General features: G+C 37.2%; 2 protein-coding genes across 3 annotated transcripts; one reads left to right on the forward strand and one right to left on the reverse strand.

Annotated features, from left to right (window-relative positions):
* Nucleotides 1-510: 510 nt before the first annotated feature.
* LOC139936236 (uncharacterized) lies at nt 511-26,088 on the forward strand. Of its 2 annotated transcripts, none has more exons than XM_071931018.1 (9): nt 511-664; nt 17,902-18,099; nt 19,391-19,526; nt 19,979-20,133; nt 20,472-20,649; nt 21,095-21,199; nt 24,098-24,282; nt 24,774-25,020; nt 25,393-26,088. In XM_071931018.1, the coding sequence occupies exons 2-9, from the start codon at nt 17,965-17,967 to the stop codon at nt 25,683-25,685; spliced, it is 1,434 nt and encodes a 477-aa protein (XP_071787119.1). In that variant the 5' UTR covers nt 511-664; nt 17,902-17,964; the 3' UTR covers nt 25,686-26,088. The 2 variants fall into 2 exon arrangements, with proteins under 2 accessions (XP_071787119.1, XP_071787118.1); XM_071931017.1 differs by lacking the exon at nt 511-664 and adding an exon at nt 17,214-17,433 and having other exon boundaries at nt 25,393-26,084.
* Nucleotides 25,907-27,931, reverse strand: LOC139936237 (protein LEG1 homolog). Its single transcript, XM_071931020.1, has 2 exons — nt 26,850-27,931; nt 25,907-26,448 (listed from the first exon to the last, which is right to left on the reverse strand). The coding sequence occupies exons 1-2, from the start codon at nt 27,856-27,858 to the stop codon at nt 26,300-26,302; spliced, it is 1,158 nt and encodes a 385-aa protein (XP_071787121.1). The 5' UTR covers nt 27,859-27,931; the 3' UTR covers nt 25,907-26,299.
* Between the last annotated feature and the right edge of the window lie 20 nt (nt 27,932-27,951).

Raw genomic sequence — 27,951 nt, forward strand, 5'->3', positions numbered from 1 at the left:
ATGGCGCCACCACTTTTTCACTCATTTTTACAAAAAGGGATATGTCAATCAGGTAAATTAGATACTATATTATTTTATTTCGAATGAAAAAGTGGTGGCGCCATACGGAAACTTTTCCGTCAAATTTTACAGGTTACATACGGGAAGCCTATGCCCTGCATAAAGTAAGTAGTTACGAAATGATTTGATTCTGAAGCACCTGTTTAAGCTTGTCTTCTTGCAATCTTTCTTTGACAGCTGGAATCTGCAGGCCACATGCGTTTGTTTGTTGACATTACAACTTGAAGGGCGCCTCCAAGAGGACGTATTGTTTGGATGATTGGTTCATGGTTAGACTGGTACCCCCAGTGCTGGTCCGGGTGGTTTCCTGACTTTATTCACAAGTTTGACGTTGACTAAGCGTTGACGCAAAAATAGTATCTTTGGTTGTTGACGTCAGACGAAACTTTTAATCTAACCTGCCGGAGGGGGCGCTATATAAAGGGACCGTTAAAAAAACAAGTGCCAGAATGTTGTCCGTGAAAACAAGTGTCAGAATGTCGTCCGTGAAAAAAACAAGTGTCAGAATGTGAGAGAGCTTTTATACACGCTAAGGAGTAAAGTAGAGACACAGTCACACTCACATCTTTTTCTTTGATATGGACGACGGTAATAGCTTGTTGTGGTAAGTTTCGAAAACAATTATTCCTCTCATTATAATAGTAGGCTATTGTAACAAATAACACTAGGCTCATTTTGTGTCACTTTTTCGCAAATTCTGAAAGCGAAATGAAGTTGACGAGTCCGGTCCCGGGATATGCAAGTATAGTACAACTGCAGGAATGCAGACCTGCAATTAATTACTTGAGATGAGCGTGGAGGTTTGAGAGTAAACTTTCCAAAACCCTTGAGAATTACTTGTCTTTTTGTACTATTTTGAGCAGACTGAGCACGGTTTCACGCGTTTTTTACTTTAGCCATTTCATTATTATTCAATAATTTTATGAAAGAAAATGGAATACAAACGACATTTACAATTTAACTCTTGAAGTCATGAATGCAGACGTCGAGTTTCATACCGAACCTGTTCGTCCTTTTCGTCTTCGTCTTTCGCGCTCGACTATAGTCCCTCTCCTCCATGCGCCATTGGGCCAATTTGTTGGTATTTACTAAAAATGGACATGGATATTAACATGCGCTTAATATTGTTTGTGTGTCCACTGGCAGCTGCACCTACTCCCCGTTTTAATGCAATTGCAAACGTCCAAGAGTCACTCGGCAGCACCGTAGACGCAAAGCATAGTCACACCCCCAACCCATGGATGGCATGACAGCCCACAAGGCATCAGCCCAGTAATAGGCCTATACAATTATACAAAAAAGGCAAGAGGTCCCTAATAATTTTTTTTGCCGACCAAAGTAGTGTTGTTGCGCAAGTGAATGTGCGTTTTACACATGTTGGTTGGAAGAGAATGGTCTCTAATGCTGATTGAAATGCAAACCAATTTCTGCAGTTTGAGTGGAAACATCATTTTGTGTGAACTGTGATGAACACGTAGGTTTACTTGGAGGCCTACGCGGCCATTCCACCATGAATATAATGTTTAAATCTAACAAGGGGAGGTCCGTATCTGTAACATCTAAAATTGAATTTCTTTTCAACCCCAATTAATAATATTTTACCCATGAGCAGCGTCACTTCCCCCTATATAACTTTTACTTTGACCAGTCAGACGTCCTATTGATTACCTCATCAAGCCGTGTACACACAAACTCAGACCGTTAAAGTTGTATACTGCCCTCTATTGAGCCTAAATACGCAACTTATAATGTTCTTTTACGGTGATTAGTTTCTGAAACGTTTTCTTTACGCCCGATTTCTGCAAACTACTTGCGCACTATGACGGGTTATTTATCCTACAACAGAACTAATATTTGTGATCGCATCTTGATAAGATACATCTTAGAGTAGCTCCCTGAAAAAGCTAGAGACACTGGATGCAAAATTGAAGATAATTATTTGGCACTAATTTTGTGATGTTGCATGTTCTCTTGACTGAGTAACCGGGGATGATGTTATTTTTGTATGTAGAAATAGTAACGGCTTTACTATTTTCTGTCTTACACCTGTAGTTTTGTCCTGTATTTTTAATTTGTGCGTGTTGTTTTGGGTCAGTCTGTTCATAGGCTGGGGAACAAAGGGTGTGCTCCTCCCCCCCCCCCGGACTTAGATGTTGCCTTTTGTTTAAAGTTTCACCTTTTAATCTCAGTCTTTTATATTTACAATAATTTTGACCTATTACTCTGTATTATACACTATTTTCAACACTTCTATCTATCTATCTAGAGTGGTATGAGAACATTCATTTCACTTTTGGGTAAAATTATAGTTTATGACATCTAATTGTTGGCTTCAAGTCTGAAAACCTTTACTGATTATGATTCTATGAAGTCCACACTAAAACCATTTTATTTTTCTGGGAATATTTTCCTCTAAAATGAAGTCATAATGCAAAATTAAGGACATCATGCTGAACATTGTGCATGTTTATCAATAATTTCCTCTTAACACACTGATTAAAGGATCTGCATATATACATTTAATTTGCAATGCCTAAAAATTAATGGCAATACAAACTAATGTGGTTAGAAATACAGTAGCTTTGAATAGTGTAATGCACTTTGAGATTCGAAGTACTGTGGTTATGAGAAAATGACACATTTTTCATTCCCAAAATTACCCTTGAACTCTACTCAGATTACATTCCTAGCCCCTGTAAAGTTTTCCTGCGTGGACTTAAACATGCTGAACATGGACAAGTCGAATCTAGTTACCGGTGTGGCGGTTTCAGTCTTCCGCCGTGTTCAGTTTTCCGGGTGACGTAGCCGGACATTTCAACACGTTGTTCGAACGGTTTTAGCTTTCCGGCGTGTTCAGTTTTCCGGGTGACGTAGCCAGACAAAAATACCGCCGCGAGTACCCTGGCAAGTATTGTAGTTCAGTGAAATAAAAAAATAACTAAACAAATAAAATAAAATAAAAAACGGTAATAAATGAATTTAATAAACTAAACCAGAATAATAAATTCTTCTGATTCTCTGACGCTCGTTCGGTATAAATACAGGATAATATTGCTTGGTCTTCACACCAAATTCTCTCATACGATCCACGCGTTCGCCGCTCGTTGTACTCGTGGACGCCGCCATGACAGCTACCGGAGAGTAACACGGATGACTCAATACGGCACTAAAAATGGACTACTTTCGCTTGCTGTGCGCAGGCATCGCATGACGTAATGTTACCGTATTTGGTCATTCGGAAAACTGAACACGGCGGAAAGTTGAAACCGCCACACCGGCAGTGTAACCATTATTATGCGACGCGGCGTGCCCCACCCAGGCACCCAATCTTTGCTCAAAATGTTTCTTTTCACCTAGTATCATAAAAGCCACCTTGTGCTTCATGGCTCCCAGGCGCTGAGTAAAAATTAGTTGGCTGCATGAAATTAGTTGGCTTCGGTTGGTTGATAAAATTAATGGTTGATTTATAAATTTGGCATCTATTATTATCATCTATGCTTAATATTTTTACAAAGTGGATGATTATTCATAACGTTTATTTCACGTCCGATTTCTACAAGCTACTTGCCCACCGTGCCTTTAACTACGTACCCAACAAAACACCCCTTGCCAAATTTCAGGACAGCTAAAATTAATTTTGACAACAACCTACCCGTGCCATTTCACTCAATACAACCCAACACATGTTTAATTTAGTGTCCGTGTTTGGCATCGGTTTCCCGGGAAATTCACAACTTTAGCTTCACCATCATATCGTTCCTTATGTATTTGTAGATAATAACCATTTCAGTTTATTCTTTGTTTAAAAAGTCACATTGCATAATCTAGTGCAAATACGTTTCACAATGCTAATTCCCCCCCCCGATGCGTTTAACAAAATGATTCACTGACGTGTGAGCGGAGGATAATGGACAGCATTTTAGCCGGAAGTTAATCTTCTTTTTGGGGAGGGAGGGGGGGGGGGGGGGGGGCTCTTAACAAGCAACATCTCCTGCGTATACCTCATGTGAATTGACTAGTATACTGAAGTATACTGAAGAGATCTTTGATGCATTGAGAATGCCTTTTTGTCCCCTTTAAAATGAAGTCATAATGCAAAATTGCTGAACATTTTGCATGTTTATTACTATTTCCTCTTAACACACACTGATTAAAGGGTCTGCATACATTTAATTTGTAATGCCTGAAAATTAATGGCAATACAAACTAATGTGGTAAAGAGCACATCAACTTTGGATAGTGTAATGCACTTTGAGATTCGAGGTGCTGTGGTTATGGGAAAATGATTTCACTTTTGATTCCCAAAATTACCGTGGTAACTCTACTCAGATTATATTCCTAGCCTCTGTAGGGATTTCCTGCGTGGACTTACTCGGACAAGTGTGAAATATATAGCCAGTGCAACCAGCCACTAAGTTCACACTATTGCGACAGGTGCCCCTCCCATATCTTTTTATGATAAAAGCTCTTCCTTTGAAGAGCCACTTTGTGCTTCGTGGCTCCCAGGCGCTGAGTTACAGCATAGTATTTATTGTAAGATGAATTATTGTTATCGAAATTGGCAAGGTGTTTGTTTAGGTACGTAGTTCAAGTCATGGTGGGCAAGTAGCTTGCAGAAATCGGACGTGAAGTAAACGTTTTAAAATAATTATTCACTTTTTGAAAATCTTTAGTGTAACGTCACTGCATAAAATTGTTTGGCTTCGGTTGGTTAATAAAAATGGTTGATTAATAAAAATGGCATCTTAAAGCCACTTTCTGAACAGAACACAAATTAAAAGCTAAGATTTACAAATAACTTATACACTCCTACGTATACACTCCTATATAACTTTTACTTTGACCAGTCAGACGTCCTATTGATTATCTCATCAAGCCGTGTACACACAAACTCAGACCGTTAAAGTTGTATACTGCCCTCTATTGAGCCTAAATACGCAACTTATAATGTTCTTTTACGGTGATTAGTTTCTAAAAAGAAGATTTACAAATAACTTATACACTCATGTACATCATTTACGTACATCATGTGAATTGAAGTATACTGAAGTATACTGAAGAGACCTTTTATGCATTTGGAACACTTTTTTGTCCACAAATAAATGTCGACGCTGATTTTTCCGGACCACGGTGAAATGGCCTAATCAAAATGAAGTATTTTAAGGGGTGTGGGTTCTGAAGAAAAAAATATCACGCCAAGCTGGTTTCTGAACTTGGCAACTGCAGCCTGCGCTTGTAAAACTTGTATGCGACATTTTGCAAATTAGTTTGTAAACTTCACACAACCCAGTGTAGTTGTTGTCTGTGTGTAGTTTTAAAGTTGAATGTTTACCCCTTCAACCCCAACCTTTTAGACCCTTATGGGGTTCGGCGGGATTTCCCTTCCCGACAATTTTGACACACAACCAAGACCGTTAAAACTGTATACTGCCCTCTATTGAGCTTGACTACGCCACTTATAATGTCTTAACCGGTGATAGTTTTTGTTTGAAGAATAATGAATGAACCTAATAGCAACAAGACGTGGAATAATACAGATAGTAAGCATTTGTTCATTAGCAAAACATTTTATCAGTTCTCTATATTTACGAAATAAATAGTTGACATCAACTCACATGATTAATTATTGTATTGTAAACAACACACATTACCTTCGATATTACACTAAACTAAAATTAATCCAAAACATCATCATCATCAATCTGTATTATGTTGGCGCAAATTGATTTGATAATGTTTTGCTAGTAATTGTCAATTAATATACAATACGTTTAGTTATATTGCTAATTTAGTATGTGCAAGATCTCCTGATTAAAGATTTGCATACATAGCGAATAATATTATACTAAAACGTTTTCCGTACGCCCTATTCTGCAAACTTATTGCACACCATGACTTTAAACACGTCCCAAAAATACCGCCTTGCCAAATTTCGGTAGGCTCATCATTTAATTAATATAAATGAAACTGTTGATGGAATCATCCATCCACGGGAGCTACGAAGCACTATGGCTCCCTAAAAAGCTCAAGACAGGTGAAATAACGTTAATAATCGCTTCTTATATTGACACACGAATGAGAAGTTATCTCCCTCTTAATAAGAGCACTCTCGCCGCTTCAACGTAGATATAGCCATCCAAGAGATTTATACGGAAAAATTATGTGCCTTTCCATCACAATGTAATGTACGTGTCAATTATTTCTCAACAAAGATAATATTATGGATGTATTCAAAGTTACAAGAGAGAATTTGGGCTTTGTGTAGGTATGGCAGATTCGAGAAACATCAGTCTGGAAACCACAGCAGGCAGTATGACTCAACACTTAACTAGGAGGGAGGATAAATCTGACACAATCGAACCTCTTAACCAGCAATATATCCTGGTTGATTTCTTGATGCATGTGTGGCTTATCTGTTTCCATTGTGCTTTTGAATAGTAAATTTAGTATGATCAACCATCTCCCATGTTATACCATATTTTTAATCGTAAAGTGACCCCTGCGTAGACCAAAATACAACCCTAAAAAGGGGGCCGGAAAAGGAAGTTGAAGATAACAACAATGAAAATCCCCTCAAAAGTGTCCCTGTTTTTAATCGTAAAGTTACCTCTGCTCTAGATATAAAAAAAACACCCACAAAAGGGGAAGAGAAATTTGAACTTAAAAATAATGACGAGAAAATCGTCTTGTTTTTTTAATCGTAAAGTGACCACTGATAGACCAAAATAGGCCTACACCGTAAAAAGGGGGGGGGGGGGGGGGAGTAATAATAGTAATAATTAAAATCACCCAAAAAGTTGTTCTTTTTTTAAATCGTGACTCGTTGTTGACCAGGGCCCAAATGTCATGGCTCTGCTTGCCGTAAGCACAGAATCGGCGCTTACGAACATGTTTTTGTTAAAAATCTTTAAGTGACCCATTGTATAAATAAAACTAAAACACTCAAAGTGGGATAAGACAGTTGAAATGAGTAATAGTGAAAATCAAAAGATTTTTGTTTGTTTTTAATCCTAAGTTGACCCCATTGTAGACCAAAAATACACACACAAAAAAGGGAACAGACAAAATTAAATGAACAATAATAAAATCCCCCCTAAAAAAATTATTGTTTTTAAATCATAAAATGGCCCCTGGTAAACAAAAACAAAACACAAAAAGTGGGAAAAGAAAGTTGAAAATAATAGTAATGAAAATCAACCCCCCCATAGTGTTAGCCAGAGGGGTGTCTGGGTGTCTTTTGGACACCCTGTTTTTAATTTGGACACCCTGTTTCATCTGTCATTTACATGTAAATTTATTGTAAGTGAACAATTTGGACACCCAGTTTTAAAATTTCCAGCAAATTTGGACACCCTTTTACCAAATCCTGGCTAAAACCTTGAACCCCCCCATAAAAATAAAAAAGAAATAATAATAATAAGAATAATTATATAATCCCATTTTTTTTTAGACTTAATAATAATGAAGTTTGTTAAAAAGGGGAAAAGAAATATGAAATTAATAATAAAGTAAATCCCCGAAAATCCCCCCCCCCTAAAAAAAAAACAAAAAAAAACAAAACGGAAATCCAAAAAGAAAACTTCTTATTGAAGTTATAATAATGAAAATCCAAATAAAAACAATAGTCCCCTTTTTTTTAATCGTTGAAACCAAATTATGAAAATTCCCCCCCAAAAATTCTTGTGTTTTTTTTTTAAATCGTAAAATAACCCCCGGTAAACAAAAAATACAAGGGGAAGAGAAAGTTGAAATAATTAATACTGAAAATCCCTCAATTTTTTTTAAAATTAATTATTGTTAAATCGTAAAGTGACTCGTGGTAGACCAAAATCACACCAACAAGAAAGTTGAAATAATGAAAATCCCCCAAACAAATTTCTATTTTTATTATCGTAAAGTGACAGCGGGTAGACCAAAAATCGCACCAAAAAGGGTGAAGAGAATGTTGAAATAATTAATACTGAAAGTCCCCCAATTTTTATTTTTTTACTTTTAATTTAAAAGTGACCCCTGGTAGACCAAAAATAGACCCTAAAAAGGGGGAAATGAAAGTTGAAATAATTAATACTGAAAATCCCCCAAGTTTTTTTTTTTAAATCGTAAAGTGACCCCTTGTAGACATTAATGAACCCTAAAAAGGGGAAAGAGACAGTTGAAATATTTAATACTGAAAATCCCCCAATTTTGTAATTTTTTGTTTTTAAATCGCAAAGTGACCACAGGTACACCAAAAATACACCCACAAAAGGGTGAAGAGAATGTTGTAATAATTAATACTTAAAATCCCCAATTTTTTTTTTTTTTTTTTTTTAAATCGTAAAGTGACCCCTTGTAGACATAAATAAACCCTAAAAAGGGGAAACAGACAGTTGACATATTTAATACTGAAAATCCCCCAATTTTTTTATTTTTTTTATTTTTTTTATTTCCCAGTGACCCCTGGTACAGCAAAAATACACCTTAAATAGGGGAAAAAGAAAATTGAAATAAATAATACTGAAAATCCCCCTTTTTATTTTTTATTTTTTAAATCGTCAAATTACCCCTTGTAGACCATAAATACACCCTAAAAAGGGGAAGACAAAATTAAAATAATTAATACTGAAAATCACCCAATTGTTTATTTTTTTATTTTTTAAATTTAAAAGTGACGACCCCTGGTAGACCAAAAATACACCCTAAAAGGGGGGGGGGGGGGGGGAGAGAAAGTTGAAATAATTATTACTAAACATCCCCCATTTTTTTATTTATTTTTTAAAAATCGTTAAGTGACCCCTGGTAGACCAAAAATACACCCTTAGAAGTAGGAAGAGAAAATTAGAATAAATAATACTGAAAATCACCCAATATTTATTTGGTTATTTTTTTAAATCGTGAAATTACCCCTGGTAGACCAAAAATACACCTTAAAAAGGGGAAGAGAAAATTGAAACCATTACAACTGATTTTTATTTTTTGTTTTTTAAATCGTAGAGTGACCACTTGAAGACCAAAAACACACCCTAAAAAAGGGAAAGAGAAAGTTGAAGTAATTAATACTGAAAATCCCCTATTTATTATTATTATTTTTTAATCGTAATGTGACTACTGGTAGACCAGAAATACACCCTAAAAAGAGGAAAGGGAAGGTTGTAATAATTAATACTGAAAATCCCCCAATTTTTAATTTTTTAATTTTTTTAATTTAGAAGTGACCCCAGGTAGACCAAAAATATACACAAAAAGGGGGAAGAAAAAGTTGAAATAATTATAGTGAAAATCCCCCAATTAATTATTTTTTGTTTTTAAATCGTAAAGTGACCACTAGTAGACCAAAAATACACCTTAAAAAGGGGGAAAAGAAAGTCGAAATAAATAATACTGAAAATCCCCCATTTCATTTTTATAATCGTAAAGTGACCCCTTGTAGACCATAAGTACACCCTAAAAAGGGGAAGACAAAATTGAAATAAATAATACTGAAAATCCCCCTTTTTTATTTTTTTATTTTGTAAACTTAAAAGTGACCCCTGGTAGACCATAAATACACCCTAAAAAGGGGAAAGAGAAGGTTGAAATAATTAATACTGAAAACCCCCCAATTTTTATTTTTTAAATTTTTTAAATTTAGAAGTGACCCCGGGTAGACCAAAAATACACACATAAAAGGGGGAAGAGAAAGTTTAAATAATTATACTGAAAATCCCCCAATTAGTTATTTTTTGTTTTTAAATCGTAAAGTGACCACTAGTAGACCAAAAATACACCTTAAAAAGGGGGAAAAAATAATTGAAATAAATAACACTGAAAATCCCCCAATTTTTTTTATTATCGTAAAGTGACCCCTTGTAGACCATAAATACACCCTAAAAAGGGGAAGACAAAATTGAAATAAATAATACTGAAAATCCCCCTTTTTTATTTTTGATTTTTTAAATCGTAAAACTACCCCTTGTAGACCATAAATACACCCTAAAAAGAAAGACAAAATTGAAATAATTAATACTGAAAATCACCCAATTTGTAATTTTTAATTTTTTTTTAATTTAGAAGTGACCCCGAGTAGACCAAAAATACACACAAAAAAGGGGGAAGAGAAAGTTGAAATAATTAATACTGAAAATCACCCAATTTGTAATTTCTAATTTTTTTTTAATTTAGAAGTGACCCCGAGTAGACCAAAAATACCCGAAAAAAGGGGGAAGAGAAAGTTGAAATAATTATACTGAAAATCCCCCAATTATTTTTTGTTTGTTTTTAAATCGTAAAGTGACCACTAGTAGACCAAAAATACACCTTAAAAAGGGGGGAAAAGAAAATTGAAATAAATAACACTGAAAATCCCCCATTTTTTTTTTCAATCGTAAAGTGACCCCTTGTAGACCATAAATACACCCTAAAAAGGGGAAGACAAAATTGAAATAAATAATACTGAAAATCCCCCTTTTTTATTTTTGATTTTTTAAATCGTAAACTTACCCCTTGTAGACCATAAATACACCATAAAAAGGAAGACAAAATTGAAATAATTAATACTGAAAATCACCAAATTTTAATTTTTTTTATTTTTTAAATTTAAAAGTGACCCCGGGTAGACCATAAATACACACATAAAAGGGGGAAGAGAAAGTTGAAATAATTATACTGAAAATCCCCCAATTTATTTTTGTTTGTTTTTTAATCGTAAAGTGACCACTAGTAGACCAAAAACACACCTTAAAAAGGGGGAAAAAATAATTGAAATAAATAACACTGAAAATCCCCCATTTTTTTTTATTATCGTAAAGTGACCCCTTGTAGACCATAAATACACCCTAAAAAGGGGAAGACAAAATTGAAATAAATAATACTGAAAATCCCCCTTTTTTATTTTTGATTTTTTAAATCGTAAAATTACCCCTTGTAGACCACAAATACACCATAAAAAGGAAGACAAAATTGAAATAATTAATACTGAAAATCACCCAATTTTTAATTTTTTTATTTTTTAAATTTAAAAGTGACCCCTGGTAGACCAAAAATACACACAAAAAGGGGGAAGAGAAAGTTGAAATAATTATACTGAAAAACCCCAAATTAATTGTTTCTTGTTTTTAAATCGTGAAGTGACCACTAGTAGACCAAAAATACACCTTTAAAAGGGGGAAATGAAAATTGAAATAAATAACACTGAAAATCCCCCATTTTTTTTTTCAATCGTAAAGTGACCCCTTGTAGACCATAAATACACCCTAAAAAAGGGGAAGACAAAATTGAAATACAAATACTGAAAATCCCCCTTTTTATTTTTTTGGTTTTTAAATCGTAAAATTACCCCTTGGTAGACCATAAATACACCCTAAAAAGGGAAGACAAAATTGCAATAATTAATACTGAAAATCACCCATTTTTAATTTTTTTATTTTTTAAATTTAGAAGTGACCCCGGGTAGACCAAAAATACACACATAAAAGGGGGAAGAGAAAGTTGAAATAATTATACTGAATCCCCCAATTACTTTTTTTTTGTTTTTAAATCGTAAAGTGACCACTTGTAGACCAAAAATACACCTTAAAAAGGGGGAAAAGAAAATTGAAATAAATAACACTGAAAATCCCCCGTTTTTTTTTAATCGTAAAGAAACAAACAAACAAACAAACAAACAAACAAACAAACAAACAAACAAACAAACAAACAAACAAACAAACAAACAAACAAACAAACAAACAAACAAACAAACAAACAAACAAACAAACAAACCATTAAATCGTAAAGTGACCCTTTGTATACCATAAATACAACCTAAAAAGGGGAAAGAGAAAGTTCAAATAATTAATATTTTAAATCCCCATTTATTTTTAAAGCGTAAAGTGGCCCCTTGTGGACCATAAAATGTACACCCTTAAAAGGGAAAAGAGAAATTTGAAACAATTAATACTGAATTTCCCCCTTTATTTTTTTTTAAATCGTAAAGTGACCCCGGGTAGACTAAAAATACACCCTTAAAGGCAGTGGACACTATTGGTAATTGTCAAAGACTAGCCTTCACAGTTTGTGTATCTCAACGTAAGCATAAAATAACAAACCTGTGAAAATTTGAGCTCAATCGGTCATCGAAGTTTCGAGATAATAATGAAAGAAAAATAAACCTTGTCACACGAAGTTGTGTGCGTTTAGATGGTTGATTTCGTGACCTCAAGTTCTAAATCTGAGGTCTCGAAATCAAATTCGTGGAAAACCACTTCTTTCTCGTAAACTATGGCACTTCAGAGGGAGCCGTTTCTCACAATGTTTTTTACCATCAAACTCTTCCCATTTCTCGCCACCAAGAAAGGTTTTATGATAATAATTATTTTGAGTAACTACCAATAATTCCACTGCCTTTAAAAGGGGGAAGAGAAAGTTGAAATAATTAATACTGAAAATCGCTCAATGTTTAATTTTGTATTTTTTTAAATCGTAAAGTGACCACTCGAAGACCAAAAATACACCCTAGAAAAGGGGAAAAGAACGTTGAAATAATGACTAGTGAAAATCCCAAATTTTTTAGTTTTTTTAAAAAAAATTTCGTAAAGTGACCCGGGTAGACAAAAAATACACCCATAAAAAGGGAAAAGAGAAAGTTCAAATAATTACTACTGAAAATCCCCCAACTTTTAGTTTTTTAAATTATTAAATCGTAAAGTGACCCCGGGTAGACCAAAAATACACCCTTAAAAGGGAGAAGAGAAAGTTTTAATAAGAAATAATTAATACTGAAAATCACCAATTTTTAATTTTTTTTAATTGACCCCGGGTAGACCAAGAATACACCCTAAAAAAGGGGAAGAGAAAGTTGAAATAATAAATACTGAAAATACCCCAATTATTTTTTTTATTTATCGTAAAGTGACCCCTTGTAGACCATAAATACACCCTTAAAAGGGGGAATAGAAAGTTGAAATAATTAATACTGAACATCCTCCAACTTTTTTTTTTTTTTAAATCGTAAACTTACCCCGGGTAGACCAAAAGTACATCTTAAAAAGAGAGAAGAGAATGTTGAAATAATTAATACTGAACATCCCCCAATTTTTATTTATTTATTTTTAAATCTTGAAGTGACCCCTTGTAGACCAAAACAATATCCTACAAAGGGGAAAGAGAAAGTTGAAATAATTAATATTGAAAATCCCCCAATTTTTACCTGTTTTCTTTTTAATATTAAATTGACGTCTGGTAGAATAAAATAACACCTTAAAAAGGGGAAGAGAAAGTTGAAATAATTAATACTGAAAATCACCCATTTTTTTATTTTTTATTTTTTTAAATTGTAAAATTACCCCGGGTAGACCAAAAATACACCTTAAAAAGGGGGAAGAGAAAATTGAAATTAATAATAATGATTAAAACCCCCAAATGTATATTTTTTTAATCGTAAAGTGACCTCTGGTAGACCAAAAATGTACCCTAAAAAATAGGAAACAGAAAATAAAAAAATATAATTAGCTTGTTTTTTAACCGTAAAGTGACCCCATGTAGACCAAAAATACATCATCAAAAAGGGGAATAATAGCTAATAATAATGACTCCCCCCCCCCCCGAGGAAAGTAAATCTTTTTTTTAAATCGTAAAGTGACCCGTGGTACACCAAAAATATACCCTAAAAGGGAGAAGAGAAGGTTGAACATAATAATAATGAAAATCCAAAAATAAAATTGTCTTGTTTTGTTAATTCTAATCGTAAAGTTACACCAGGTAGACCAAAAATATACCCTAAAAGGGGGAAGATAAAGCTGAACTTATTTATAATGAAAATCCAAAAATAAAATTGTCTTGCTAGATCAAAAAGGGAAACTTAAAGATAATGAAAATAATTTTTTTTTGAGACCGACCCCTGGTAGAAATAAAACACAACCTATAAAAGGGGGAAGAGAAAGTTGAAATTAATGATAATACCCCCCCCCCCACAGAATAAAAAATCCTTTTAGGTCGTAAATTCACCACTGGTAGGCTACACCTGAGAATAACTCACACTGACTCACACACACATGCTGGGATCGAGGATATTTTAACGAATTAGTTTGTAAACTTTACACAACCTAGTGTGTATTTTGTTGTCTGTGTGTAGTTTTAAAGTTGAATGTTTACCCCCTTCAAACCCCTCCCCCTAGACTCTCATGGGGTACACACAAACCAGACCGTTAAAACTGTATACTGCCCTCTATTGAGCTTGAATACGCCCGTTATGGTTTTCTTTGAAGAATAATGTATGACTAGCGGGATGCCACGCTTCACGCGGCAACCCCGCTAGAAAGCTCTACGTATAAAATGCTGCAAGTGTAGCGTTGTGTACAGGGGAGGGTTAAAGTGGCTGGGCAGGGTCACAATACAAATCACTGTGGCAAACCACACATCCAAAGTTAAGACGAATCTTAGTGCTTTGTGAAACCGTATACTTGTCCGTCTTTTTCCGTTTCGGCATTATTTGCCGATCCCATCCATATTTTCCAGTTTCCAGCGGGTCCCGATAGTGGTGCTTTCCCAGTCCCGTTTATATCCCGTTTCGTTGATTTTGTTCCCGTTCAGTTTATTATTTACCTGTCCTGTATCGTTTTCCAACTCCCTGTCCAACCGTGTGCCCCTTCCTTATCCCGTCCCATGTCTAACCCACGCCTCCGTGCCTCCCGTACCCGCGATCCCATGCATTGGCATTGTTCTTTGCTTGCCACTGTTTACCTATAACTCATCCAGTTTCGCGCGTGTCCCGTTTGTGGTTCTTTCCCGTTTCATGGGATTGACCCCCCCATTCAGTTTAGTATTTTCCTACCCCATATCCCATATCATGATAGTCCCTTTTGCTTTTTTCAATCCATACCCCAGCCCTGTTCATTTTCCCCGTCATTTTATGTTTGCCGTTCCCCCGTCCCCGGTTCCAAAGACGTACCACCATGTGCCCCTTCCTCCTCCTGTCCCCGTCCCAAATCTAACCTGTGCCTCCTTCCCGTCATCCCGCCCGTGAATTGTTCTTTGCACTTTTTTGCCGGCCCATAACTTTCCCCGTTCCGCGCGGGTCCCGCCAGTCAGGTGGTTCTCCGTTTCGTGTATTTTTCTTCTTTGTCCAGTTTATGTTTTCCGTGTCCAATGTCATCATTAGTCCCTTTTTCTTTTTCCCCCTTACCGTATTATTTTCCCCGTCCTTTTAATTTGTTCCCTTTATTTTTTGCCGTTCCCACGCCCCATTGCAACAGACGTACCACACTGCATGCCCCTTCCTTCCCCCTGTCCCACAACGTGCTCTAACCCCCACCAGTCTTCGTCCTGTCGTCGTGCCTCCCCCCATGCAGTGCTCTTTACTGTATGTATGCGCGAAGTTACTGGACGCTCGCGCTGTGATGTGACACCACAAAGGACACCTGCCCTCAATCCCAAAGTTACTACACGCTCGCGCTTTGACTGTGACGTCACAAACAACACATGCCCCCAACCTACGGGTACCCCGAAATATACCCCAGGACGCATCATTTTAGCAGAGTGCGGGCACCACTTGACGTGAAAACAACAATGGCGGCGCCCAAACAACAATGGCGGCGCCCATGCGATTTAAGTGCTATTATAGGGTGCGGCATGCGTCGATAAGCTTCCCTGGGTCTCCCCCGCGGGGGGTGCTCACTCGGGTGAGCCAATCGAACGATCACACTCGCCTCTCGTGGTAACGGCATGTACCTCAGGTTACCCCCAAGTGACCCACTCCACAAGCAGGGCACCGGGGGCTGACCCGGGTGAGCCCCGTCAAAGCTATTCGAACGTACTGGGGCAGACCGCCGGGGGTCGACCCAGGGAAGCTAAACGAACGCACCACTAGTATAGATATACGTATAGCATGAAGGAATAGCAACAAGTTTCTCGTATGTGATAATACATCAGGAAATAAATATAAGCATTTCTTCACCAGCTAAACAGTTTATCAGTTCTCCGTTTTTAAGAAATAAATATCAAGTTGACGTCACCTCAAATGATTAATTATTGTATTTGTAAATAACACACAATACCATCGACAGAGCAGAACCACAATCAAATCGCTTACACACAACCCAGACCGTTAAAACTGTATACTGCCCTCTATTGAGCTTGAATACGCCCGTTATGTTTTTTTCATGTGATAGTTTTTCTCTGGTACCCAAGATCGAGCAACAAGTTTCTCGTATCAGTGAATGAATATTAAGCATTTATTCACCAGCTAAACATTTTATCAGTTCTCTGCTCTCTAAATGCAAAAGAGTGAAAATGCACTCTTTGAAGAGCCATATGAAGGTCAACTCTTTTTCGAGTGGTCTTCCACTCTTTTTTAGATTGAAGTTTGCATCTTTTTGAGTGATTTTTCACTCTGTCCCGGAGTGAAACCCCTCTAAAAGAGTGAAATAACCACCACTCTTTTGAAAGAGCCATAATTTGTGAATGCGGGACAACTCGAAATGTAAAAAGTGGTGTTTTCACTCTTTTACATTTACAGAGTGTTTTTACGAAATAAATATCAAGTTGACGTCACCTCAAATGATTAATTATTGTATTTGTAATTAAACAACATGCATTACCTTCGATATTACACGTACCTAAAATTCATCCACAACATCATCATCAATCTGTATAATGTTGGCGCAAATTGACTTGTTAGTGTTTTGCTATAGTTATTGTCAACAAGTTTAGTGACACTGCCAATTTAAAATGTGCAAAATTCTCGTGACTAAAAATTTGCATAGGCCTAAAGCGAATCATTCTTCTAAAACGTTTACTTAACGCCCGTTCGTGCCCAAAATACCCCTTGCCAAATTTCGGCAGGTGGCAAAAACAAAACAAAAACGCAAAACAAAAACCACGATTTTTTTGGCAAGTTACCTTTTTTCTGAAAAATAGAATGCACCAAAGTCTGCCATTTGCATTGTTAAAATACCAAATGAATGAAATGTAAATCAAAACAGCAATTAGCACAATATTAAATCGTCCTGTTTCTGATTGGCTCCTGAAAATGCCCTCACACAGGCGCGATACTGTTCATTTTTGCCAACCATGTGTACGCGTTGTGTTCTATCGCGTAAAATTTTGTTTGCGTCGTTTTCAACGGATTAAAGTCTGTGTCGTCACAATGTGATTTTCTTTGTTACGCACTACACCTTGTATTGGTAACTAGACAGCGTCAAAACAATCTTTTGAAAGTCTTGTGTTATAAACAATATTGTTTAATAAGCATCTAGACCTATACAACATAACTTAAACTTCCTCACAAAGTTTACAAAGATGGAGACTGAATCATACTCTGGTGAGGAAGAGGTCGAGGATGATCAGGACTACACTAATCCTGCTTTGAAGAAGCGCCGTGATGCCACTGCTATTGATGCCCTACCTCCCGCACCCGAAACTCCACCACCAACAATACCTGTACATTTGTATTTCTTCATTTGTAACTTTTCCTCATGATGGTGTTTATTGTATTTTGAATTTTATATTGTTGCCTGGTTTGTGTTTGGGTTGACTTAATAGTCCTATGGATGTTAACAAGGCCAGTCCTAGTTGGACGAGGACTATAGTTTTAACTTTTTTTGTGCACTCTACTCTATCCTCTAGGCCTGTGTGCTTTGTTTTTGAAAGGGAATGAGCACAAAGCCATTTTCTCCTTGGTAAAGGGCACCCGAGGACATTGTAAATTTCTACTGGAGTATTTGGGAAGGGCACCAAGTCAATCGTATCTGTTGCCTCTCAGTGAAGTATCAGGCCTGTGTTACCATCCGGGTTTTTTTTCCTTTTTTTTTTTTACATTTTTACTACTTATGTATGACCGACATTTCCCTAAGTTTTGATGTTGTCTTATAGTCACTGTGGTTTTACATTTGTTAATTTCTCAAACAGTCTCCAATCAATGACGACAGTAACCTGAGTGGTGGAGACGAAAGTGACGATGAGCCGACGGGTATGAACAGTGGACAAAACGAGGATAACGACCTCTTGGGTAACGGAGAAACCAGTAAAGAATCATCTTCTAATGATCTCAACCTGTCTGCTTCTGCCACAACGGTATATACTGGGGCGCAAAGAGCTGCACTTCAGGTAGTTGGAACACAGTTGTGTTACTTTATGTATTGTTCATCAGAACCCGATTTCATAGAGCTGCTTAAGAAAGAAAATGAAGAAGAAAGAAAGAATGTTGCTTGCAGAGATGAGCAGGACATGTGACATGGTAGTTTTGCTGCTTAGCTGTTATGTTTTGTGTGCTTAAGCATCTCTATTGGTTCTACCCTTCTCAGAAATAGCAATTCAACGGGTTTTGTATAACAAATTATTGTTTGATGTTTTGTTGAAAGCACTCTTGAAAGTTACAAGAATTGATACTAATCGGCAGCCAAACATCAGGCCTATTTCCGGGTCAGTGTGCCATGTCTTTTGGAGTCAAACTGACAGAAAATATACAGATTGTGAACTTATATTTAACCAAAAGTGTTGCCCAAGAACAGGGTAAATATTGTGTCGCATCACACAAGCTGACGCAAAGGATTGAACATGCAAGAAGGAAGATGAAAAACAAATTGAAGTAGTTACCATAAACCTTATTACCAATGATGCCCTACTGATTTGAAATCGTAACTACACCGCGCTTAAGTGGGTGGGTTCTGAAGGAAAAAAATTACAGCTTGCTGGGTTCTGAACTTGCAGACTGCATTATGTAAAACTCATAATACGACATTTTAACAAATTAGTTTTTAAACTTTACACAACCTAGTTTGTATTTTGTTGTCTGTGTGTAGTTATAAAGTTGAATGTTTACCCCCTTCAAACCCCTCCCCTAGACTCTCATGGGTACACACAAACCAGACCGTTAAAACTGTATACTGCCCTCTATTGAGCTTGAATACGCTCGTTATGCTTTTCTCTGATATGAAGAATAATGTATGCTTCACGAATAGCATGAAGGAATAGCAACAAGTTTCTCGTATGCGATAATACATCAGGGAATAAATATTAAGCATTTATTCACCAGCTAAACAGTTTATCAGTTCTCCGTTTTTAAGAAATAAATATCAAGTTGACGTCACCTCAAATGATTAGTTACTGTATTTGTAAATAACACACATTACCATCGACAGAGCAGAACCACAATCAAGTCGCTTACACACAACCCAGACCGTTAAAACTGTATACTGCCCTCTATTGAGCTTGAATACGCCCGTTATGTTTTACATGCCCTACTGATCCGAAATCGTATACGGATCACTTTTTGGTTATTTAACAAAATGCATAGACGATTTCTTAACAAATCATCAACTTGTTTTTAATGAGGGTTGTTTGTTCATGCATTTTGCAATTTAAAGTTTAGACGGTGTTTTTTTGTCTTTATACATAGTCGGCAAGGACACCACTGGAAAGATTTCGAGCCATTGCTCAGACCATCAAGCATAACTTGAAATGGGCTAAGATGCTCTCTTTACCGAAGCAAGACGATCAACAGAAATCTCAGTTCACCGTCGAACACGAAGACGGTACGAGACTTAACAACTAACTATATAATTGAGCTTCCGCAACGATGAAACTAAATAATTCTGATAATACCCATTTACTGTAAAGTTGTAGTTCTTCGTTTGTGACTTTTTTTGTGGCCAGTTTAATAATGTAGTAACTTAATGTTCTTTCCAAGAAACACAGTATTAAAATGTGTCATCTGAAGCTATATTCTGTCTGTATGCGGCCTGGGCCCAACTTCATAAAGCTGTTGATCTATGAGCAGAAAATTCTACTTTGAAAATTCATTCGCTAAGCAAGACATGAGTGGGGTACCATTTACGGCAATGGTAAATGCACGGTATTTTGGCTGGTAACCTAATTTTGCCAAGAAAGAGCTTTTAAGAAAGTTGTGCTTACTTGCTTTGAGAATTTGGGGTCCGATTGTTAATTTTAATTTGTGAAAAACAATAATTATGATTGAAACATACAGGTCCCGATACAAGTCTGACATTCAACGTGAATGCCTTTAAGGCGAACGTTCAGACGGTAAATACACTTCCCACTGCCGTCAAGCTTATACTCAGGAAGAACCCTTGGGAAAGGACAACGGCAGATTTGGCTTACGTCTTTAGTTTCATCGACAAGGCAGGCCCTTTGAATATAATCTATACAAATAAAGAGATGACAGAACCACAGTGCCAATACAACAAACAAATCACTGATTTTATTGTGAAGATGCTAGGTAACACACAATTCAATGATTTTAACTTTAAAGATATTATGTATTTACTCAAACAGCCGTTAACACAGAATTTCTTATTTTATTTTAAATATACGTATACACATACAGACGTTAGGTAAAATATAACAAACAGTTCACTAATTTTATTGTGATCATATTGTACTGTTTTACAAAGAGATTTTGGGTATACAAAACAATTCATCGAATTAATTGGGGGTATGTATACTATTTGATTATAAAGCTGAAGTGTTTCGAGCGGTATTCCAGCACAGTCAGGCAAGAGTTGTCGTGTGTATTGCACTACGAATCCTTCGAAGACGGTAGAGTCATTGTGAGACAGGGACATCCAGGACTATCTTTCTATTTTATCCTTTCTGGTACGGTCATTGTGGAGGTTACGGAAGAAGATAAAAGAACAGGTAGAAAATGTTAACCATTCATTTTGGACTACTTTTCTGCCCCTTTATTATACATCCCCCAGAAAGCTGCTTCTATTTGAATGAAATTTAGTCATGATTCCCAACCCGTCTCTGCAAAAAGTATACCATTCTTCTGATAGCGTCCTCTTTTGAATAACACTACTTCAGCCAACATTTTTTTTTACAAATGAACGAGTCCAAGGCCTTTAAGTGTTTCTGTTTGCTTATTTTTAGTCTATAATGTTTACAGAAGCCACGGTTTCATCGAGCAAAATAGCACATGGGGGGGGGGGACAAAACCAAAATCTCCAGGGGTCAGATTTCCCGATGACACTGGAAACACAAATCTCCCCCCCAAACCATACCCTTTTACATTAAGTCAACTGGAATTACCCAACGGACCAAACAACATTTCTACGAATAATCTGGGTTTCTTTATTCTCAGGGGAACGCAACACACATATTATTGGTGAGAATACAGCTGGGTCTTCATTTGGAGAATTGTCTCTACTTCACGGTTCTAGACGAACCGCCACAATCTCTTGCAAAGGTACGCTGCGAGTATAAGTGGTTATAGCACAAATTGAACATGACGTCATTGACCAACGTCTTTGATGTAAAACAATAGAAAAGTACACGGAACATTGTAACATTGATTTCGATCTATGAAAACGAAATCTAAAATCTGAAATCGTTTGTGTGCCGAACCAACGTCGGTCTTGAAATAATTCGAGATTGGACGCCTTCTTTAGTTCCACATAGATTTATTTACAAGTCCACAGGCCAAACGCATTAATAACATGTACAGTCAACTTCTTAAAATAAAATAAAGCAATTCTTTCTACTCTTTCACTATGTCTGAAACCCCTTAACTCCTTCGTGCTCAGCCTAGCATTTTTTTTACTGGGTCTGAAACCCCCTCAACCATTAAGTATTTTTCTCAATTTTTACTCGGTCTGAAACTTCCTCACTCTTCTCCTGAAGACGAGCAGAGTATACTGTTCGAAACGTCGAGACCCAACCGGCTCTTTTCAGAGCCAACACTCACCCTAAGAGATTTACACATGGTTGTACCCGCAAGTTTACTGTTTATTTATAGTTTCTTCTTATGTCTCCGCACCATGCAAAGTTTCAAACAATACTTAACTCTAACGTACTTTTCTCAACGTTTTTACTGGGTCTGAAACCCCCTAAACTCTTAAAGGCAGTGGACACTACTGGTAATTACTTATAATAATTATTAGCATAAAAACTTTCTTGGGAACGAGTAACGGGAGAGGTTGATAGTATAAAACATTGTGAGAAACGGCTCCCTCTGAAGATGTAGTTTTCAAAAAAGTAATTTTACACGAATTTGATTTCGAGACCTCAGGTTTAGAATTATTATCTTGCAACTTCGACGACCGATTGAGCTCAATTTTTTTACAGGTTTGTTATTTTATGCATGTTGAGATTCACAAACTGTGAAGGCTAGTCTTTGACAATTACCAATTGTGTCCAGTGTCTTTAAGTACTTTTCTCAATCTCAATGTTTACTGGGTCTGAAACCCCCTTAACTCTTAAGTACTTTCCTCATTTTGTTTTACTTGGTCTAAATCCTCTCAATTCTTGAGTACTTTTCTCAACATTTTACTGGGTCTGACACCCCCCTCAACTCTCAAGTAGGCCTACTTTTAAAAATGTCCTTATAATTACCCATCACCATTAAAACAATGCATGCCTTGTCAGTAGACTCTGTCTCTCTCTCCCCCTCTCTCTCGACTCCGCTGGTGTTCATCAAGGTCCCAAGTGTGGGTTTGGTATTTATCGTGTGTCATTCATCCTCGTCATGGCCTCATGGTTTAGTTGGACTCAAGCGTGTGAAGCTGTGGAGTCGTCTTACTCCAGAACACAATAAAAACACATCCCCGAAGGGCGTCTGAAATGAATTATAAAAGATTCCTAAACAAACTAGTTTTGAGCTCAAACTTGCACACTGACATTACAAAATGATTATTAAAGGCAGTGGACACTATTGGTTATTACTCAAATTAATTATTAGCATAAAACCTTATTTGGTAACAAGTAATGGGGAGAGGTTGATGGTATAAAACATTGTGAGAAACGGCCCCCTCTGAAGTAACGTAGTTTTCGAGAAAGAAGTAATTTTCCACGAATTTGATTTCGAGACCTCAAGTTATAAATTTGAGGTCTCGGAATCAAGCATCTGAAAGCACACAACTTCGTGTGACAAGGGTGTTTTTCTTCTTTCATAGTTATCTCGCAACTCCGACGACCAATCAAGCTAACATTTTCACAGGTTGTTGTTTTATGCATATGTTGAGATACACCAAGTGCGACTACTAGTCTTTGACAATTACCAAGAGTGTCCACTGTATTTAAGACATTACATCCGACTATAAACTTGTGAGAACTTTACATTGGGTTCTAGCTCAAGAATGCTTAGACATTTCATCAACTTGCTTTTGATCGGATCCAAACTGGATAATTAATACATGTATCTTATTAATGTATAATTCATGTCCTCTAATGTGTGGCTTGAAGCTTATAGAATATTAAAGGAACACGTTGCCTTGGATCGGTCGAGTTGGTCTTTGAAAAGCGTTTGTAACCGTTTGTTATGAAATGCATATGGTTAGAAAGATGTTTAAAAAGTAGAATACAATCATCCACACACATTTGCTTCGAAATTGCGTGGTTTTCATTTTACTTTGCGACCTAACACGGTCGGCCATTTATGGGAGTCAAAAATTTGACTCCCATAAATGGCCGACCGTGTTGGTCGACGAGGTAAAAGGAAAACCACGCAGTTTTGAGTGATACTTGTTGTGTGGATCATTGTATTCTACTTTTAAAATATCTTTATAATCATATGGATTCTATAACAAACGATTACAAACGCTTTTCAAAGATCTACTCGACATATCCAAGGCAACGTGTTCCTTTAAGTTCACTTACGGGATTGCAGTTCAGTGGCTCGTCTTTGCCTCCAATCACCGGTCCAAAGTCACATAATGGGGTAGCCTCAATGCACCCAAGTTTCACTTCATCTTATGCTGCTGTTTCTAAGTTGGTCAAAATCCTTCAGGGGATATCTTAAGAGCCAATTGCTCTAACTGAAAACCATTCAAGCCTGACTTGCAGAGAGAGAGAGAAAGCCACAGTGGCGATCGATGAACATACAGTACAGGCAGCAGCAAGTGAGTGGGATAAGACACATTGCCTTGTCTTCCACACACATTCACACTTCATTACACACTCATACAAAAAGTCACACCCTATGCCAGACATTCTTATTGGTCAGGTTAATGTATTCGCATGACTCCAAAATAATGAATATAATTCCAACTCCTGTTTACATGATTATTCAAACGACCCAAAATTGTGGGTCAAATAGTTACGTACGCAATAAATGCACATTGAATCCGACAGTTTGTTTTCCCAACAGGTGATACAGAATTTCTACGTCTTGACAAGCCAGACTTTGACTTGGTTCTTAGACGGAGTTACCAGCAGGAGTGGGATACCCGCATGAGTGCTCTCAGGTCATTGGCAGCGTTCGGACATTGGAGTGAGGAAGAACTAAGCGCTACTAACGACAGAGCAAAGCTAGAAGAATTCCTGCCAAACACAGTAAACAAAATTAACTGCATTCGAAATTATTACAACTAACTGCCATGGGTAAAAACCAAAATGAATAACTAACTTAATTAATATATCAAACAAATGTTTATTTATCTGCAATTAAGTTTTAAATTGTTTGCAATTAAAGGATAACGCAAAAAACTGAAATCTCTGGAAAAAACAAAGACACTTTAAACTGGCACATCCGACTGAACCAGCCTGAACCAGCCGATTTCACGAAACGCTATAGGATTAATCCTATCTCGGGAGAGCACGCTCCTAATTTTATGATGGGTTCAATGCGTCCTGTAGCGTCTTTGGACGGAACTTAACTCGTTCTAAAGTCCTATAAGATTAATCCCAAGTTAGGAAGAGTTTGGTGAAAATGACGGCCGGATCCACTTGCATGTCGACCCCAAACAACTTTGCACTCAGTTATAGGACATCAGAAACACCATCAACATCTAACAAATTAAGACAAACTTGTTATTTATCACCAGCCTATAATTAGCAACCTCACCCAATCACCGGATGACATCTACTTCATTAAGTCTGGTGTCTGCAAGGTTGTACGTGAGTTCACGCTGCTACAGAGTTGTCTACCCTTTGGGCACACCAAACTCTCTTTGCCTCCATTGGATGCTAATCACAACGTTCCGGAGTCATTTAAACCGGAGAGATACCAACGTGTTGTCCGTAAGCTCCTACATGTCGCTAACATTGGAAGGGGAAAATTCTTTGGAGTTGGTGAGTCAATTATTGTCATGATGACAGTATACCCAAAATCAAGTCTTTGGTTTTGTAAACATTACTTTTATGGAAAAATTTCATGTAAATCTAAATAGCCCATATGCGGCAGCAGGAAAACCTTTTCGCTTGGGTACAATAGGTGCCTGTGTCATAGGGATTTCGTCCCCAATCACAGTGTGTTTGGAAGTTGTGTCAAAAGAGAGTGCTATGACGAAATTCACAACTCATCGTAAAGGGGCGGGGGTCTACTAAGGGGGGGGGTATCTACTGCCAAGTGTAACCCTTTTCACTGTTAAGTTAAGCATACATTTAATTTACGACTCTTATCGCACTTTCTAGTTATTTTTACTTTCTATTTTTGTTTTCTAGGGGAGGACCTCCATGGTACCCACATCATTTCCACTGGCAAAGTAGAGTGCATCCTAGTGTCTAGAGTGTCCTTTATGCGACACGACAGGGGGATATCTTTAGAGCAAATGCAATCCATGGTCTCTCAGCTTTATCCATCATACGATGAGACGTTTGCTAACTTTCTGTTGGACAAGAAGTGGCGAGCATACAAACGTAGACTCGTCAAGGAGCTCATGCAGAAGCGTAATATCCCTAATAACACAACTAGGGAAGACGTACCTCTCATCTTGCGTCAGCAAGATATGCAATGACTGGTGGAAGTCTAAAAAGGTCCTTTTCGAAACCTCGGCATTGGATTCGGCTCTGGCTAGCTGGTCCCGCGGTTGTTTCGAAAATTTTGCGTGTTTTGCGTACGCGCTCAGGGCTTCAGACGAGAAGCGGAGCCTGAAGCCGAAGCCGTGGTTTCGAATAGGGCCATAGCCAAGCTTTTAGTTATAAATAAATAAAAATGATGAAAACACTTTCATAGTTGTTTTCTTTTTTTGAGGGGGGGGGGTGCTTAAACAATCTTGATCATTTTTACCGTTTCCTAGAAATTATCTTTTGTATGTGGCCATGAGGTCGAATGTAGGTCAAGCAAATGCAATCTTTTTAAACCGTTTTCTTCAGAAACCCTCTGTATTGTAATGTTGTATTTTTTAAATTGTTTTTTACTTTTGTATCTAGCGCTTTGAGGCCTTATTTGGCAATTTGGCGCTTTATAAATATATTTTTATTATTATTATTATTATTATTATTATTATTATTATTATTATTATTATTATTATTATTATTATTATTATTATTATTATTATTATTATTATTATTATTATTATTATTATTATTATTATTATTATTATTATTATTATTATTATTATGTATTGGTTTAACATACAGTGAAGGACATCCATAAGAGATCTATCACGTTCAAAGCAGTCGTGAAAGGGTTTAGCAGATTTGGAATCATAGCACGTCCTTTAGCTCGGCTTTCTGGTGAGCACATCAAGCGCTGCCACTCATGTATCAGGCTGTCACCTTGGGAAATAATTAAACACAAGATAATTAATGATAGTTACCTTTTGACTCTCTCACAGAAAACCCATTGCTCCCGAAATTATACCATGTTAAAACTTTGGACAGCTTTATAGAAACTTGTTGAGATACATCATACGGGAAGCAAACACTCAATGCAGGATTAGCTGTCAATATTAATAAGGTTGGTGTACAAATTGTGGAAGTCTTTTATGTGCGTTTATGAGCTCGAGTCTGTTGTAGACAAATTAATTCCGCCGTCAAACAATAAAATAAATCAACTTTGAGCAACCTATTTCAACATCATCAAATTATATATTTGAACATGGTGCATGGTTAATGTCGTCTCTCGTATCAGGACAATACTGTACCAAGTCTATTAAGGTTCAGATTATTACTCGTACCTGTTTTTTGATCAATGTTATATGCCATACGGAGGATATATATCACCATGTTTTCATCCCATGTCAAGTCTGGAATCAAAGGAGGAGTGTCCCCCGAGTGCAGAAGGCGCTTTGGTAGGTACCTCATCTGCAAAATGGCCGTCGTATTCAAATCGGTCACAAAATTAGCAGCGGCAATGTAACCAATGAGGTGTGCCCAACCAAGGTCAAAGCTCTGCTCAGGTTTAGACATAAACATCAGCCTTGTTCCATCAAACAGCGCCAGGCCTGTTTCGACGGACCTGGTATGTGCAACCCACATTTTGGTGATGATGATTTGCTCTCTTGGGCTTAGGTTTGACGTCTTGTCATCACAATCCCTTATTAAGTATTGAGGCTCAGTGATGTTAGGATCGTACAGATTTAAAAAGAAGTCTTCCCAGTTCGTCATCGTAACTGGATACCGTTGTCTGCATTCTAAGACACTCGTGCAATAGTCCTCAGGTTGGGACAGCGATGCCAAGAAGGTGAAACCATGAGGCCAGTGTGGGAACAAACCTGCCTCCAGTGCTCCTAGAAACGGCACCACGGACAAAAAATAGTTCATGCTGCCCCACCAGCTCCATGGAGAGATGCAGTTCCATTCGTTGTCTCTGACTACTTCTGTCTGATTCTTTCCACATGCTGTTTCATTTGTGAAGTCCTGTAGTCGACCGGTACTGAATTGCCATCCAAGCTGCATGGGCAGACCCCATAGAATATTGGCCGTGTTGTTAGCTCTGCCAAGAGTAGCATCAGAGGAGGTGACATTCAGGAGGATCTTGTATAAACCCAGACGGTCCAAGTACCTCCAAGGATCTATAATGGTGTGGTTTTGACGCAGAGGGTAATCAGCAAGTGAGGCAGGTGCTCCGTCCCAGTGTGGGATATTATTGGTAGCCTCTGTATGTGACTGACTCATTATGACAAATTGGATATTTGTCAAAAGAAGTGATGATACACATAGGCATTTCAAACTAAAACTTTTCATGGCTTCTTTTTCGAGGAGTGACCTTTGTCAGAATGTTTCAAAACAGGTGAAGCCAGAAATCGTGCAAGTTAACGAATGGGACTATTGAACCAA

The sequence above is a fragment of the Asterias amurensis genome, chromosome 4 (assembly GCF_032118995.1).
Source record: "Asterias amurensis chromosome 4, ASM3211899v1".
NCBI classification, from domain to species: Eukaryota; Metazoa; Echinodermata; class Asteroidea; order Forcipulatida; family Asteriidae; genus Asterias; species Asterias amurensis.